We start from the raw sequence: 14,969 nt of genomic DNA, 5'->3' as shown, positions 1-14,969 counted from the left end.
ACAACACCCGTGCAATTTTTGGAACATACTTTTCTAAAGCCAGTAAAACTGAAACAGGTGCTAACATGAATAGAGGAGACATAGCACTCAAAAACAATTTTTACTTTATTATGTTCTCATCTTTGGTGGATATATATACATGTTCCCTAGCTTCAACAGTCTCTCTGGTCACTTTTAAAAAGGACTTTCAAAATAGTAAGACTATATATCATCAAGGACTTACCAGATTGGAATTGGTGGCATTGGAATCATCTTCTGGAAAGGGGATATAGATAGCTAAGGCCACACAATTGGCAAAAATAGTCAGTAAAATAATTATTTCAAATGGTCTGAGGAAGGGAGTTAAGGAAATTGTTCCAAAATGTACACACACAAATAAAAAAGAAATTAAAAAAAAAGATTTATAAGAATTCTGTTTAAAGAAAACATTCCAACCCCCTTATATTCTGAAAAGAAACATACGACTTTTTAAGTGCTTTTAGGAGCTCCCAGCCAAGGATCTTCCTAATATGTCAAAAGCAGTGTAGGCCAGTCGCGTGCCAGAGTAAACACAGATTTCTTAAAAGTTTTTTCTTCTTTTATTTATTTAGATTGCATTTTCTCTATTTCTCTTCAAGTGTGGCTGAACTATTTTTAATAACAGAAGCCTGTTCTAGACGGACTGTCATCTTTATTCTTATAATTAGTTTCTCTTGGTCTTTTCCTTCTGCATTTAAAAAACCTGACATAATTTTAACAAAAGTTTTTGGTTTGTTTTTTTTTTGTTCTTGTTATATTTCTTTCCCCCCCTTTCTCAATCTCTCTCTTGTATCTCAAAGTTAAATGCAAGGGCCAAAGAAATACATGTATACATTCAGTTAGAAGATGCTTAAATGATGGTAAAGATTGTTAAGGCAAAAAAAAAAGGCTTTGTCCAAAATGTGCTTATACTGCACATGGCCATGTATATTTGTTTTGCTTAAAAATTATTTGAAGGAGTATTACTTTTTCTTCTAGTTGCATTCCATTTGGCATCCTAGGGAAAAGAAATGTGCCTACACAGTATATGAAGGACACCAGGAAGCTAAGAGTTCCTTATGAGAGAGAAACTAGCACCAATTTAGGGGCATTTCAGCTTGGCATCAACTTTGTTAGGGGAAAAAGAACCCCAAACATTTGGGATGTTCAACAAACAAATCCTGCACAACCTTAATGCCCTACTGCAAAGGGCATTTTTCTACTGATCAAGCTGATGGCACTGTACTTCATCTACTCTGGTGGACTCCTTAACCTTAATTGCTCTGAAATGTCTACAAACTCAGACTAGAGACAAGATTTACTTGCCTGCAAGAATATCCTGGAGGCTACCTCTGGGATAACTTACCAGTACTCTGGAGAGGAATGAAGAGAAGGATAGGACAGGGAGAATGCCAAATATAACCTGTGCCACAGAGTGCATTTGAGCATGAATTTATCTACCATGGGACTGGCTTTGCAGCATTGCCAAATGTCAACGCAGCATGTATGTTTTTGGTCAGCAGGTTTTAGCAGGAAAGAACTGGAGATTGGGATGTGCAGCAGGCTGAACTGCAAGATATACACAAATCCCAGGCACCTGACCACTGTGTATGCTCAGATATGTTCTACATTTCACATATGGAAGAGTCAAAGGGTTCCAAACTCTCCAGACTACCAAGCTTAAACCTATGAGTAATAGGAGATGTATGATAACATGGAGAAAGAAGAGCAGATCACGGTAGGTAGATTACATGTGAAATCAGCAGAACTTCTCAGATACCTCAGGCTGTATACGTAGTTTTTACTGCATAAAGACCTGAATTTCCACAGGCTTTCCTTTTCTTAATCACTTTTTCCTTAGACTTTTTGTTTTTGACAGGATTATTATCTATTAATTTATCACTGTTTATGCATATTTAGACTTTTTGGTTTTGACAGGATTATTATCTATTAACGTATCACTGTTTATGCATATTTTATTTTACTACTATTCTCGCTTAACACTGTAAAAATAAAATGGTATAAAATCTACAAATACACTGTACACATAGCAGAAAATTAAATACACAGCTAAATCTTTGCAAAATAAGCTAATTACTTAATTTCACTTTTTCTTATATGTAATTACACCTTCAGGCTCTCGACACTATAATGTTTGCGTAAGAAACACCACAGAAGTACCATTTGGTATTCATTTAATATCTATTATGCTTAGACTTTAGCAGTTCAGCAAATTAAGCTAAGCTTTTCTCAGTAGTTTTTAGCAATTAGGAAAAGTCAGAGTACAGAATAAAATTAAATCTTATCACAATCCTTTGATATTGTAACTTGACATTGAAGTGTTTCGCATTTATAAGTACTAGATGTCTAAAGAGAAGTTGTGATGGAAAAAAAATGCTTCCATCAACTCACCTAAAACCAAACAAAACCAAAAAACACAAGCATCAGCATCTCTGGATTGCTTTAATTGCATTGTTTGGTCCTCTCTTGATCTCAGCAGTGCTGTATCCTGTTTTACAACACATCATTCCCATCACTCATTGTTGATCTTATTCATTTATCAAATGCCACCCTGTGCTCTTTCTGTAAAGACATGTGGTTACTGGGATGCTTGCAAGTAAACCAATATTCAGCTTCAACCTGTTAGTCATCATCCATCATCTTATGCTTAAAGTATCAGAGCTATGCCAGAAGGGATAAAAAGTAGCAAACAATCAGGAGGATTAAAAATTAGCATCTGAAGAAGAAAGGAATAAGCAGGCAGGTAGTTTAAGGACATCTAAGAATTGACAGGATCATTTTTACAAGTTCTTCATCTGAAAAATATGTCCATGTCAGCAAGACCTAATATACTCATATTCTGTTTTCATCTTTCTAACATCCCACCAGACCCCCAATGGAATGATATTATCACGTTGTCTTAAATGCCATCATTCATTTTTTATCATATTAACTACTGCCAAGTTCTGTACTGCCTTCTCTTGACATGCTTATCTATCCTTAACAACGTGCTTTTTCTTTTGTATTTACTGAAGAACCCCATTAGCTTGTGTTTTACTGACAATTACTGTTCAGGGTTAGTTTTGATTTCTCTCTGGGGAGGCGAGGGAGGTGTATTTTATTTCAGTTTGTGTTTCACAAGAAATTCTTGAATTCTAGCTTGTGCTGATCAGACTTGGGTGACTAAAAAGGCTTTGCTGACTTTCCAGGGAAGCAGCACTGACCCTTACATTCTGCAGCTCTGTGTCAGTGGTTATCATCTATCATCTGTGACACAGTCTGTCTCTTGTTCAGACTACTAGATCTGGCCCTTTACTGCATTTGTACATGTTGCAGGATTAACTGTCACTCTTTTTCCCCGCTTCTAGATAACCAGTATCTCTTACCATACACTAGTGAGCCTTATTAGTTTAAGTGGAATTCCAATATGATTAACAGACCTTACCCCTGTTTCAGGGTCTTATTGCATACATTTGGGGTTTTTTCTCCTCCTTTTTGTCCCATTCTTCTCTCCATACTGTAGAAAGTGTGATACCAAGTGTTTAACAGAAAAACATGTGATTCAAAGTACCAGAGCTGCTTAACTAGTGGCACCTCTTTAAGTGCCTGCAAAAAAGAAGGGAAAGCCAGCAGCTGCTGTCAATCCCATAGAGTCAGTTCAATTCTGGCCTCAGACATCTTGCATATGTACCATCGATTTCAGCCTGGGCCACATGTTTTTAAAAGAGCAGAATTCAACCCCTAACCTTTATCATTTAAACACCGAGTGGGTTCTTCCACAAGGGTATAGTTAAGGCTTCAGTCCTGAATGTTTTTTTCCCAGCATAAGTGATCTCAGTTAAGACATCAAAACCTATTCATGTACTTTACGTTCCCAGTGGTGCCTTTCAACTTAATGTATTGATTTCTTCACACTTATGAATAGCGCCTGATGCATGCAAACAATTTGCTGTTTTCCAAATGAGAACATCAAAAAGGATATTTCCATTCGACGATGCTGATGCATGCCCTCCGGATGGGATTTTTCAGTGTTAAACACAGCAGTGCCCGGGGAGGACGTGTAGCTGTGGTGGTACCCTGTTTTTTCTGTTTCCCATACTGCTGCCGTTTTCTCTGTGTGGAGCTAGCTGTGGATATTGTTGCATTGCCAGCACTACCCATCAGTTTGGCTTGTCTGGCAGCATCAATTGCAGCTTGCCAGGACAGAGCTGCCCCTGGAGTGGGGATATGCTCTGGGGCAAGCCCTGCAGCTGCATTGGCATTCATGTTGGCATGAGCTGGACGGGGACTCCCATAGTTGGAACCTGTGAAAGGAAAAAAAACACCCAGATACTTGTGAAGACACTTTATGAATAGTAGAAAAGAGAAATAGTGTTTTTAAAAATCTTAAGTATCAGTAAAATCAAGAGCTAAAGTTGTGTGGGGTATCCACTTACTACCACCTTGTTCCTCCAATTCAAACTCTTTATTTTAAAGTAATACTACTATGCAATCATTTCTCTTGGAACAGTCTCCCAACAAGACCCAACAGACACTGAGCTGTTAGAAGTATCTCCAATCAATACAATCTCCAGGGTTTCACAGGAAGGAACCTGTCCTTCTTTTCCTTTTTTACCCACACATTTTGCAAGTTGGATTGTTTGAAAGCTAAAAGATGAGGCTAGTTCTCATCACTTTATCACACAGACATGTGGCACTATGCTATTTAGTACATGGCAAAGCACCCAAATGAGATTCCCAAGTCTTACCATAAAAATCCTTATGTTTTCTAGATTACCTCAAGGTAAAGTGAAACTTTAACAATGAGCTTAATTCTCTTTGCAAACAGTACATATGTATAAGCCTAAGAACAACCTGATTAAGAAGGTACACTGAAGCAGAAACCGGAACACAAATGCAGGGCTCACGGCTTTTGTGCTCTATAGAATGCTGCACAGATAGTTTAAGCCAACCAACATACATTTAGAAACTGGAACTGATTCCTTACCCTGATAAGCTGATTTTAAGATAGATGAACTATTGAAATCAATGGAGTAACACTTACTTTAAAAGCATGTATTAAGAATGCTAATCCCAAGTTTTGCACCTCTTTTAGCCAAAACTGAGGGAGTACATGCTTTTGCCCAATCATAACAATAGAATATGTACATCAGGTGACACATGGCTGATATTTAGGTCTTAACACTACAAAAGAAAATGAAAGTCACCCTTCCAAGCTAGTGCAATTGTTCCATCGCTTCAATAAAGACACCTAAGTCACATGTGCCTCTTCAGTGAGGCTTTTTCAGTGACACAAATTAAAACTTCAATCACTTCAAAAGGAGTGAATCTTCAAACTTCAAGACAGATTCCCTTACTCTGGAGTACGCTTCAATTGAGCTGTGTGAGAACTTGTGAAAGATTAACTGAACTTTGCCACAGACGCTTCATAGATGAAAACATAAGCCATGTTAGAAAAGTGCCACATAAAATCTACACAAAGTCACAACAGCAAACTGTAATCAGGAAGAATGTCTTATTTAGATATGTCCTGTATAAGATTTAAGAGACTACTTATCTTTGTTGTGGACTTGTGGACCTGTGGCCCATATGTTCAGATACAGGTAAAAGGAAGGCCAAATGGTCTACAGAGCTTATTCCTTCACAGGCTATGAAATCAGAGTTGTGTTTCCAAACACTGCAACTCAAGAGATTGTATTTTCCCTTACATCTGATCAGCAGCGACAAAATGCTTCACAAAAAGTGTACATGCAAGGGGCAGAGAGTAGAAACCCAGTAAGAGTTAGATCACCTTTTATTTTAAAGCAAGCACAAAGTCTACTATTGACCATGTTCCAATTTAGAAATATACAGAACATACAGATACAGAATACACATACAGAAATACGATGTTACTAAATAGGTCAGACGGGGTCCTATAGGCTACTGGACAAAGCAAACAGAAGACCATGTGACACTCTGTTTTCCTTAAAATACCAGATGAAAGACATTCAAAACCAGAGAACTGGCAAACTATTCTTGAACAGAAATAATTACCCAAGATGCATATTTCGTAGCTGGATGTGCAGTGCCAAGATACCACAGCAATGACTGCACTACAAATGAATTAAAGCAGGTAGAATAAATACAATTACTCTGACACAGAGAGTGCAACAGGATATGCCTCTACCTAGAAAGCATGCAAGATTTTTAAATTCTTCTCACTGAATCGCAAGAAAGGACATGATAGAGTCAGATGTTATTTTATGTCAGGCATTGCCATAAGATTTCCAGGCTGTTATAGTTTCATTGCATAGCAAGAAAATCTAGAGCTTGTCTTTGCTCACTGAAAAACCTCCTAGTTACAAACCAGCCAAAGGAAGCTGGTGAGTAATATGACTCTCATATGTGAAAGGGAAAGCTGAAAGAAACAAGAAATGGGAAATAGTTAATTCATATCCCTCAGATTTTGAAACTGAAGAAAAAGAGCTTTCAGAATCACACAGGCTAAGCAGATTTCCTCGATGAAACAGGCAATCAACTGGCAGACAAACTTAGTTAGTTTTCTAAGACTAAGCAAATTGTACACAGCACTACTCATGGGATACATATTTATTTTCAGCATAGTTCCAGATGCAGTTTTTGACCTCCCTAGCCTGAGGCATGCTGGAAAGAAAAATAAATGGAAAATTACTCTAATTATTCTCTAACTTCAGTTCTTCTTTAATACTGACCCATTAGAGTGGATAAGAAAGATGTTTGTGTTTTCCAGTAAAAGCAAACTTGCTGATCCATCGCCACCGTGTTCTTATCATGCTGACTAGACCATGCGGTCCTGAAAATAAACAGCTGCTGCATCTTAATGAAGATTTTTCTGCAATTTGGGAATGTGTCAAGCTTTTTCAATATTATTGCTTATTAGTTAGGTTTCACATGAGGATTCAAGTCGATGCATTTTGACTTTGATGTGCCAGCAAAGTTAAGGATAGAACTTCTGCTGGTTTCATTGTTTTTGCTTCGACCATGATCACCAGTCCCCATAATAAAGTGTTTTGTCTCAAATTAATTTCAAAAGATGAGTCAGTAATGAGAGATTTATATTAACAAATATTACAGATATCGATTTCTGATAAGGATCTGTCTGGTTTATGAAGCTCAAAGGCTGCAGACTCTATCTGTACTAAATAACTAATGGCAGTGACAAATTACTTGATCTATGGCTTACAGAAATAAGCTTAAGTTAAAGAGTGAAGCTCACACAACTTCACAGAAAGTACATTCAAGAGCTGAGCAAAATATTTTTAAAGATAGCACAGCCAAAATTTCAGGGAGAATTAAATTCTACCCTATAATCTAAATTCTTAGTGCTAATTCCTAGGAAGTAAGCAGAACACAATTCATATTGAACTTGTGAGGCCCCATGTTAAATTTCACCTATGGCACTCATTTCTCCCCCACCACAAAACTTTGCTGTAACCTGAGAGCTGCAGTTACTGGACTTGCTATTTTCATTTTGCAATGTAGCAGTTAAAATAATTCACTTGATTTCCCCTCCACAAATAGTTTCACGATACCTAAATCACTTTAATCATATTTGTTTATACTGTTATTAAGCTGGAAGTTGACCAGAACTGGGAAATGGAGATTCAGCCCCCACCCAAATGCAGTAACTCCCTAAGCACTGTGATCCACAGCATCAGCACCCTGCTAATCCCTACCACCCTTTAGCAAGAATTTGTACTGTTGACTATGTCCAGCTGGTGCACAAAACTCCTCTCGAGTACTTCTGTGCTATGGATCATGAGTTTAAGCATTTGAATACTAATTAAACAGAAAAGTCCTCATAAGTGAACAAATATGATTACAAAGTCTTTGGGGAGAGACTTTCATTTCTGCAAAAATGCAAAGTTGCAGAACAGCTTCAAATGCAGAAACAACAGAAATACAGGTCTCAAAAATCAGAGATAAGTCAGAAAAGTAACAGTTAAGGTTGCTACTCAACAGGAAATGAACCATGTTGCACAAAATACCTGACATTGTAAGTTTACAACTAAGTCACCCAAATGGTCATCACCAAAACCACTAATATACAGTGATGACCATTAATACCTTTATAGGTGCTATTTGCATTCTAATAACATCTGTCATGCCACCTATTAACTATCTCAAAAGCATCATTAAAAAAAAAAAAACTAAGTGACCATTCTGTATGCAAAGTGGACAAGTTAATGACACAATGGAATTGCAACTTCTGTTTCTTGACTTCATCTAGTTAGCCACACATTTATTTTAGAGGAATTTGTGCTTAGATTAATTCTTTAAATGAAAATAGATCTATGCTGATGTGGAGTGCCACCATTCTTTTTTTCCATCACTTTAAAAACATCAGAATCCAAAAAATGTAAACCTTGAAACTGTGTTGCACAAGTGTATTTTTCCCCAAAGCAGATAAGAGATGGGTACTGTAAAAGACAAAACTGGTTAAATCATAATGTCTTAACTGAACACTGAAGGTAAGCAAACAGAAGGTAGGAAACTGGTCACATTACTAAGATCATGTGTAAGACCAATACAAGCACACAGGAAAAAAGTTATAAAAGACTGAAGTGAGAGGTGCCTAACAAGAAACATGAAGAATAACACACACACACAAAAGTCAGTGTATGAAATCATCTGTTAATAAGAGGAAGAATGTGGAAAACATTGATCCATTAACCAATGGAAAAAGGGGAGCATTTGATAGATGAGTGTAAGAAGGCTTAAGTGTTACATGACATTTTTGCCTCAATTTTTACTAAAGAAAAATCCATCAATAGCAGGTGACTAGCACAATTAATCCCCAAAACAGATATCATTTCCAACTAGAAAAGGGAAACAGCAAGTTAGAAAGTACTTAGATAATGTTCATGGTTTCAGCTACTTAGGTACCACACCCTAGAATATTCTAGAATATTTAAAGAGCTTTCTGAAGTAATGTCAAAACTGTTAGCTGCTGGTTTGAACTCATAAAAGACAGGAGAGACCTCAGAGGACTCCTTCCAGAACTGGGTAACAGAATTCACAGGCAAGATCGAAGCAGTAGGTGCCATGTCTCCTGACTTTATTAATTGTTTTATGAGGTCTTGTATGACAATTTCACAAGGATGATAGGGATATATGAGCAAGAAAAAAAAACATTATGAGTATGAAACCAGTGGATGCCTGAGAGCAGTTATCACTGGTACAACTGCCTAAATTGAAGGACGTGTCATATGGAGATATCTGAGTAACTGTCCTGGATCTGATTCTGTTCAGTGTTTTCATTAATGATCTGGATGATGAAATGGTGAATGGTGTTATTAAACAAGCAGGTAATATGACACTGGGAGGTAAAACAAATACACTGAAGGACAGAATTTGAATTCAAAATGAACTTCATGAATTGGAGAAAAAGTCTTAAAAATAGAATGGAGTTCAGCAGGGACAAATGCAAAAGTATTTAAGCAAAATGAATCATCTGCCAAAGTTATTTTCAAAAAAGCCTTGGGGGTTATACTGGATCCCCAACAGAACAGAAGTTGATATTGTCATACTGCCTTCTTCCCACAAAATGCAGTCATTGCAATGTAGTATATAAACAGGGATAAAAATCTACGTAGCACTACAAGTAATTCTCTTCAGCTCAGCACTGGCAGGGCTTCAGCTGAAATACACTGGGCAATTTCAGGTTCTCTACTTCAGGAAAGATGTGGCTCAGTTCAGGCTGCCCAGAAGAGAACAAGAAGGTCAACCAAAGGCCCAGAAAACTTGACCTATGATGCAAAGTGACAGAAATGGGGATGCCAAAACTTGGACTGCTGCTCCTGAGGATGTGAGAGGGAGGAGGGCGTAACAGTCTTTAAGTGTGTGTGTATATATAAAATACATATACAATAATACATATAAATATATAAACATATAAATATATATACATACATATATATGGTTTTAATATTTATTTCTAGATGTGTGTGTGTGTATTTTATTTCAAAGAACAGAATGGCAATATCTATCACCATACTCACACAGTAAACAAGCAGAAGAAATGGCTTTTGCCATAAGAAAAATTCAGGATGTACCTTAGGAAAACACTTTCTAACTGTAGTGACAATGAGGCACACTTATTGACTTCGGGGATTGGTGGCAGTACCTCCCACACTCTAAGTCTTTTAGACCAGGCCAGAAAAACATTTCTGCAGAATCACATACATGAGGTAAGATTTATAGTGAGAAGTAGTTTCTTTTGTTAGTCTAAAGCAAGTTTGACCTGAAGGAAGGCCTTTGCACAGAAAGCTTATGTATTTCTTCCATCACTTAATACATCAAAAGAGATCCCTCCAAGTAAACCCTGCTTCACTCAGACCTTTAGATCATCACAGCATGTTGTGAGACTTCTACATGCATGCTCATCAGTTCATGGGGGGGAAGGTGAAGGCCCTCAGTCGACTGACCTGGAACAATATTTCTTTGGTTTTAAAACCTCACTCTGAAAATATTTTTTTTAAGAAGTCTTTCGGTATCTCAGGACAATAAGAACCAGCCATATACAAAGTTTAAAATCTTGAGTGAAATGAACACACTTATTTGTATGAGAAAACAGTCTTTTCTGCAAATCTTTATTAAATTTTCAGTTGACATCCCTGGAAATTTCCCTTAGTGAATGAATGCAGGGCTGCACACACATAAAACTCACTTTCTTTAAAGCATGATTTGGATGTTTTTCCTTATTTGCCTTTTTAAAAAAAAAAAAAAAGTTGACAAGACATTAATTCTCAGAGCTAACTGCTAAAGTGACATTTTTTTTCCAAAGTGAAGGTTTTTCTGGAGGTAATTTGTAAGCAGAGATAGGAGTTATAATGAAAGCTGGATTGCAACGTAACTATGGCTTTTTCTATAACCACATTTATAATATACACATAAACTTTTAAACATCATGTCAGACTAAAACTCAGTGTGTAGTTGTTAGCCGAGATAAGAGAGTTAAAGAATTTTTCCTGTAAATTGTTTTGGGGCTTCAGAACACACAGATAAAATATACATGATTTAAGACAGTTCATTTGCCATAGTTGAGACTAAACATTTTTTTAAATCTAAACAAAAAATCCTATTCAAGAACCATGCTTCATTTCCAACTAGAGCTTTGTTTTTCTTTACCTCCCCCCTCCAGAGGTTTTTCTGCTGATGCCATTAACATAAGATGATGCAATGAGGTACTAGCAATGTGAAAAAACAAGTCCATTTCAATGAAGAGAGCAAGTGCACAGGCTTCAAGTATTGAATGCCTCCAAGTTAAATATTTATGCTTGAAAATTAACTACTGACACTACATGGTAAATTATCGTACCTTTGCCAACACTATTTAGATTTTGAATTTTCTGAGAAAGGGACATACTTTTATTCTATATTGGTAGAACATCCAGCAAAATGGATTCCTGGCTCATGAATAAGGCACAAGAAGAATGCAAGCAATAATAATTCCATATCAACACTGGAAGAAATCATGGGACAACTCTTCCCTTAAAATCACCACATATACACTTCTCTCCATGCAAAAATATCTTATTTCAAAGTTTGTTGGAAACCCATTGCTTCATGATAACTTCTTTCCTCCATATGCACTATCTTAGACATGCAAAAGATCTAGGCATCGAGATACAAATTTCTAACAATTCCCTTACTTTTCTGTTTGAAAATACTATGGCTTTCAATGAACACAATTCAGGTGTTTGGGGTAGGGCTTTTTTTTGCTTTGAGGCTTTTTTTTTTTTTTTTGAAGTGGGGGGTGTCTGGGTTGCATTGTTGGGGTTTTCTTTAATAAAAGACATAATCCTGTACTTGTAGTAAAAGTAAATTATATTCTTATTTGCTGACAAATTTGGTTTTTTACAGCTCAGTCTACAATAACATAGTTATGTTGTGATAATGCAGTCTCCCACAGAACGCAAAGCACAAAGGCATTTCTAACAGTAAATGGCATATAAATTAAAAGCCAAGGTTCCTCACTTGAGACCGTTTTAGATGCACATCTCATGGTATTGTGGATTAATACATCTTTTTAAAGTATTTTAGGGTACCTATCAATACAAAACCTTTGCAGTAACATGCATACACACCATGGTGAGTTTCTTGGAACAACATGCTTCTTGGACAAACTCCAGTCACAGATCGTCAAATGGAGGCACCAAGAGAGAGTTTTCTTGCTTAAATATATATTTTTGCACCATTCATCTAAATTAATGTTACCATCATTAAGGATCCTGGGATCAAGCACATCTTTGGTAAAATTTCCTTGACTTCAGCAAAATTCCTCTGGAGATTAACTGGAATTCAATAGATTTGATTTTTCTGACAAACTTGTCAACTTAACTGCACATTATTTTCTTATTGGTGAATGATTACTCTTCACTTTGAGTAACCTAAGGGTAACTTCTTTACAGGAATTAAGCTCTTACAGATTTAAAATAATCTTTACTGTATTAGATGGTCTTCAGATTCTCTCTCTCCTGAGAACACAGAGTGGGATAGAAATAAATACACAAACCTGTTAATGTGATTTGCCTCACCCTACCCAAACAATTTTAAAACAGGGATCTTTTCTAAGCTCCCTCTATAGTCAGTGCAGAGCACAATTTCTTCCATTTTTAAGACAGATGTCTGAAATACAAGTGAAACCAGCGCTGGAAGTTCCAATCTCTTCAGATTGTACTGAAGTAAACTAAAACATAAGTTTAATTGCACATCAAATTTAAGTGCATTAAATGAGATTAAATGACTCCCACTTATGTGTGGGGAGTACATTCATGCACATGCGTTTGTGCACAAGGTACAGAGCAACTCTGTAGCTGCTTTCTCTAGCTGCTTTCGGCCCAACACATGACAAAATTTGGAAAATATGTACAAATGTATGATATCTAAATAATTCAAAGCCTGCAATTGCAATGATTCTTCATCCTAGAACAATCAATCACAATTCTTCCACAACTCATAGTATTCTCAGTCCAGAAATAGCAGTCTGTTCCCAGTTACATCAGGTAGATGATGACTAAAAAGAACAGAGATGTCTTTATAGGTCTGTGTCTGAGTTACAGGCAATAGGAATTTCAATAAAGACAGACACACACACAAAACAACAAAGGAAAACAAAAAAACCCTTTAGCATCCAGATCTAAGTGGAGGTCAGCCCTGATAAACAATACACAGTGCAAATTCTTACAGGCTGAGTTTTTTTGCTTCCTCTTGCTGTTTACGGGGTCAGGGTTCAGCTGCACAAGTCCAGACAGCAGGCAGAGTTTGTTGGAAAGAACTTAGCAAGTGTATAAAAGGAGAGTGTCTATCTAAGCTACATATACAAGCCCTAAGTACTCTCTGCCAGCCTTCCCTCACAGTGGTGATGTGGGTATCAGGAAGCCATTCATCCACATAATCACACAATAATGTAGGTTGAAAGGGACCTCTGAAGGTCATCTGGTCCACATTCCTCCTCCTTTTTAGCCCCCTTATTCAAAGTGGTCAAATTTCATCAACCCCCTTGGCTATCCAGCACCATAGTTTGCACCACTACTACTATGAGTCCATGGGTACGGTTGCAAGAACTGACCGCAGTAAGCACCCAAATCAAAGGTTCATTCGGGTACTGGGCATACAACTTGAGAGAATAGTATATACCTAATTTTAAGAGGTACCTACTATCTTACACTTTCTGAAAAACAGACATTTATAAGTGTCTGTAAATTATATCATTAGCACCCACACAAAACAGTCACCTAAAAACTATTTGTTGCTTCTCAGAAAGGCAAAACTTAGGATTTATTTTAAATTGCATTTACCTAATTTTAGATTATGCATGCAATATCCTAATAAATTAAAGATGCACTCCCTTCTTTAAATGCAAGCAGTTTCAAAGGAAAAGGTATTAAAAATGTTTCAAGTGTCAAAACTGACTTTGATTTCAGCTATTAATCTTAGTGTTCTAAAAACCACATTTTTCTATTTTTAAAATTATTTTTTCCCCTGCTGCTTGGAGTAAAACCAACAAAACATCAGAAAAAGCAACTGAAGAGGAAAGTTTTGAAACAGACTGGGCAAAAAGTTCTACCAAATCCTAAGAATTAAGCAAGCAAAAATAGGTAAGTTTGGGTTTTCTCCTAATTTCAGTCATCTAACTAATGTTATCTTCTTTTTGAATAATTTTAGACAAAATAGAAGTATTCAAACAGGAGGGCTCTTTGTAACTTGGCACCATTAAGGTGCTAGAAAGACATCATGCAAAAAATAGCAAAATTTGAACTGAGAGAAGAAAAAAAATGCTGCCTCAGTCCAATCCATCTATTTCCTTTCACCCACAGAATCTCAAGAGGATGCTCCATATGCAACGTGCTCTGCAAAGCAAGAAGGAAGCCCTTGCACACCTCCATTAAAACAAACCCACAGAAAATTACTAACTGCATGAATATAAACCACGCTATACAAAGGAAAACTGGCTTGTTTCAATTTCAGGGTGATATTAAAAGGCAAATTGGAAAAAAAAAAACCAAAAAAAAAAACAACAAAAAAACAACAAAACCAGAACATACTTTTACTCAAACTAGACGTTTGTGATCTAGAGGCACTGCAGCATTAACAGATTTAGAGTCATACTTTTATAGTCACTTTGCATATAAGAAAATCCTTCTACTGAGTTGTTTAGTATCTAAAGTAGTATGTTCTCTCTCTAACATGCAGACTTTTCTCTAACATTGTTTTTTATTTACTGGCATCCTCTTGGAGAACATTCCAAGTCTGAATATTAAGCATGTGTAATACCCAAATGCAAAACCAAGCACTCTTGACTTGCTCTGCTAAATAAGGCACTAAATCAGAAGATTGCAACAGTGCAAAAAGGGGTGGGGGGTGGAAGGGAATATAATAAAAGGTTGGAAAAATTAACAAGAGGCAGTCTTCGTAAGCACCTGTATGAGAAAAAACAGCATCTGGCT

General features: G+C 36.7%; 1 protein-coding gene across 14 annotated transcripts in view; it reads right to left on the bottom strand.

Annotated features, from left to right (window-relative positions):
• CACNA1C (calcium voltage-gated channel subunit alpha1 C) overlaps positions 1-14,969 on the bottom strand; it is a 498,932-nt gene that overhangs the window by 420,425 nt on the left and 63,538 nt on the right. For all 14 annotated transcript variants that reach the window (XM_074871704.1, XM_074871694.1, XM_074871692.1 and 11 more), the window contains exons 2-3: positions 3,980-4,301; positions 224-329 (exon numbers count right to left, since the gene is read on the bottom strand). In XM_074871704.1, the coding sequence (XP_074727805.1) occupies positions 224-329; positions 3,980-4,301 (428 nt within the window). The remainder of the gene's footprint in view (positions 1-223; positions 330-3,979; positions 4,302-14,969) is intronic.

Source organism: Strix uralensis, chromosome 5 (genome assembly GCF_047716275.1).
Source record: "Strix uralensis isolate ZFMK-TIS-50842 chromosome 5, bStrUra1, whole genome shotgun sequence".
Lineage (NCBI taxonomy): Eukaryota > Metazoa > Chordata > Aves > Strigiformes > Strigidae > Strix > Strix uralensis.
The sequence above is the reverse complement of the archived record's forward strand: the minus strand, read 5'-3'. Positions and strand labels throughout refer to the sequence as shown.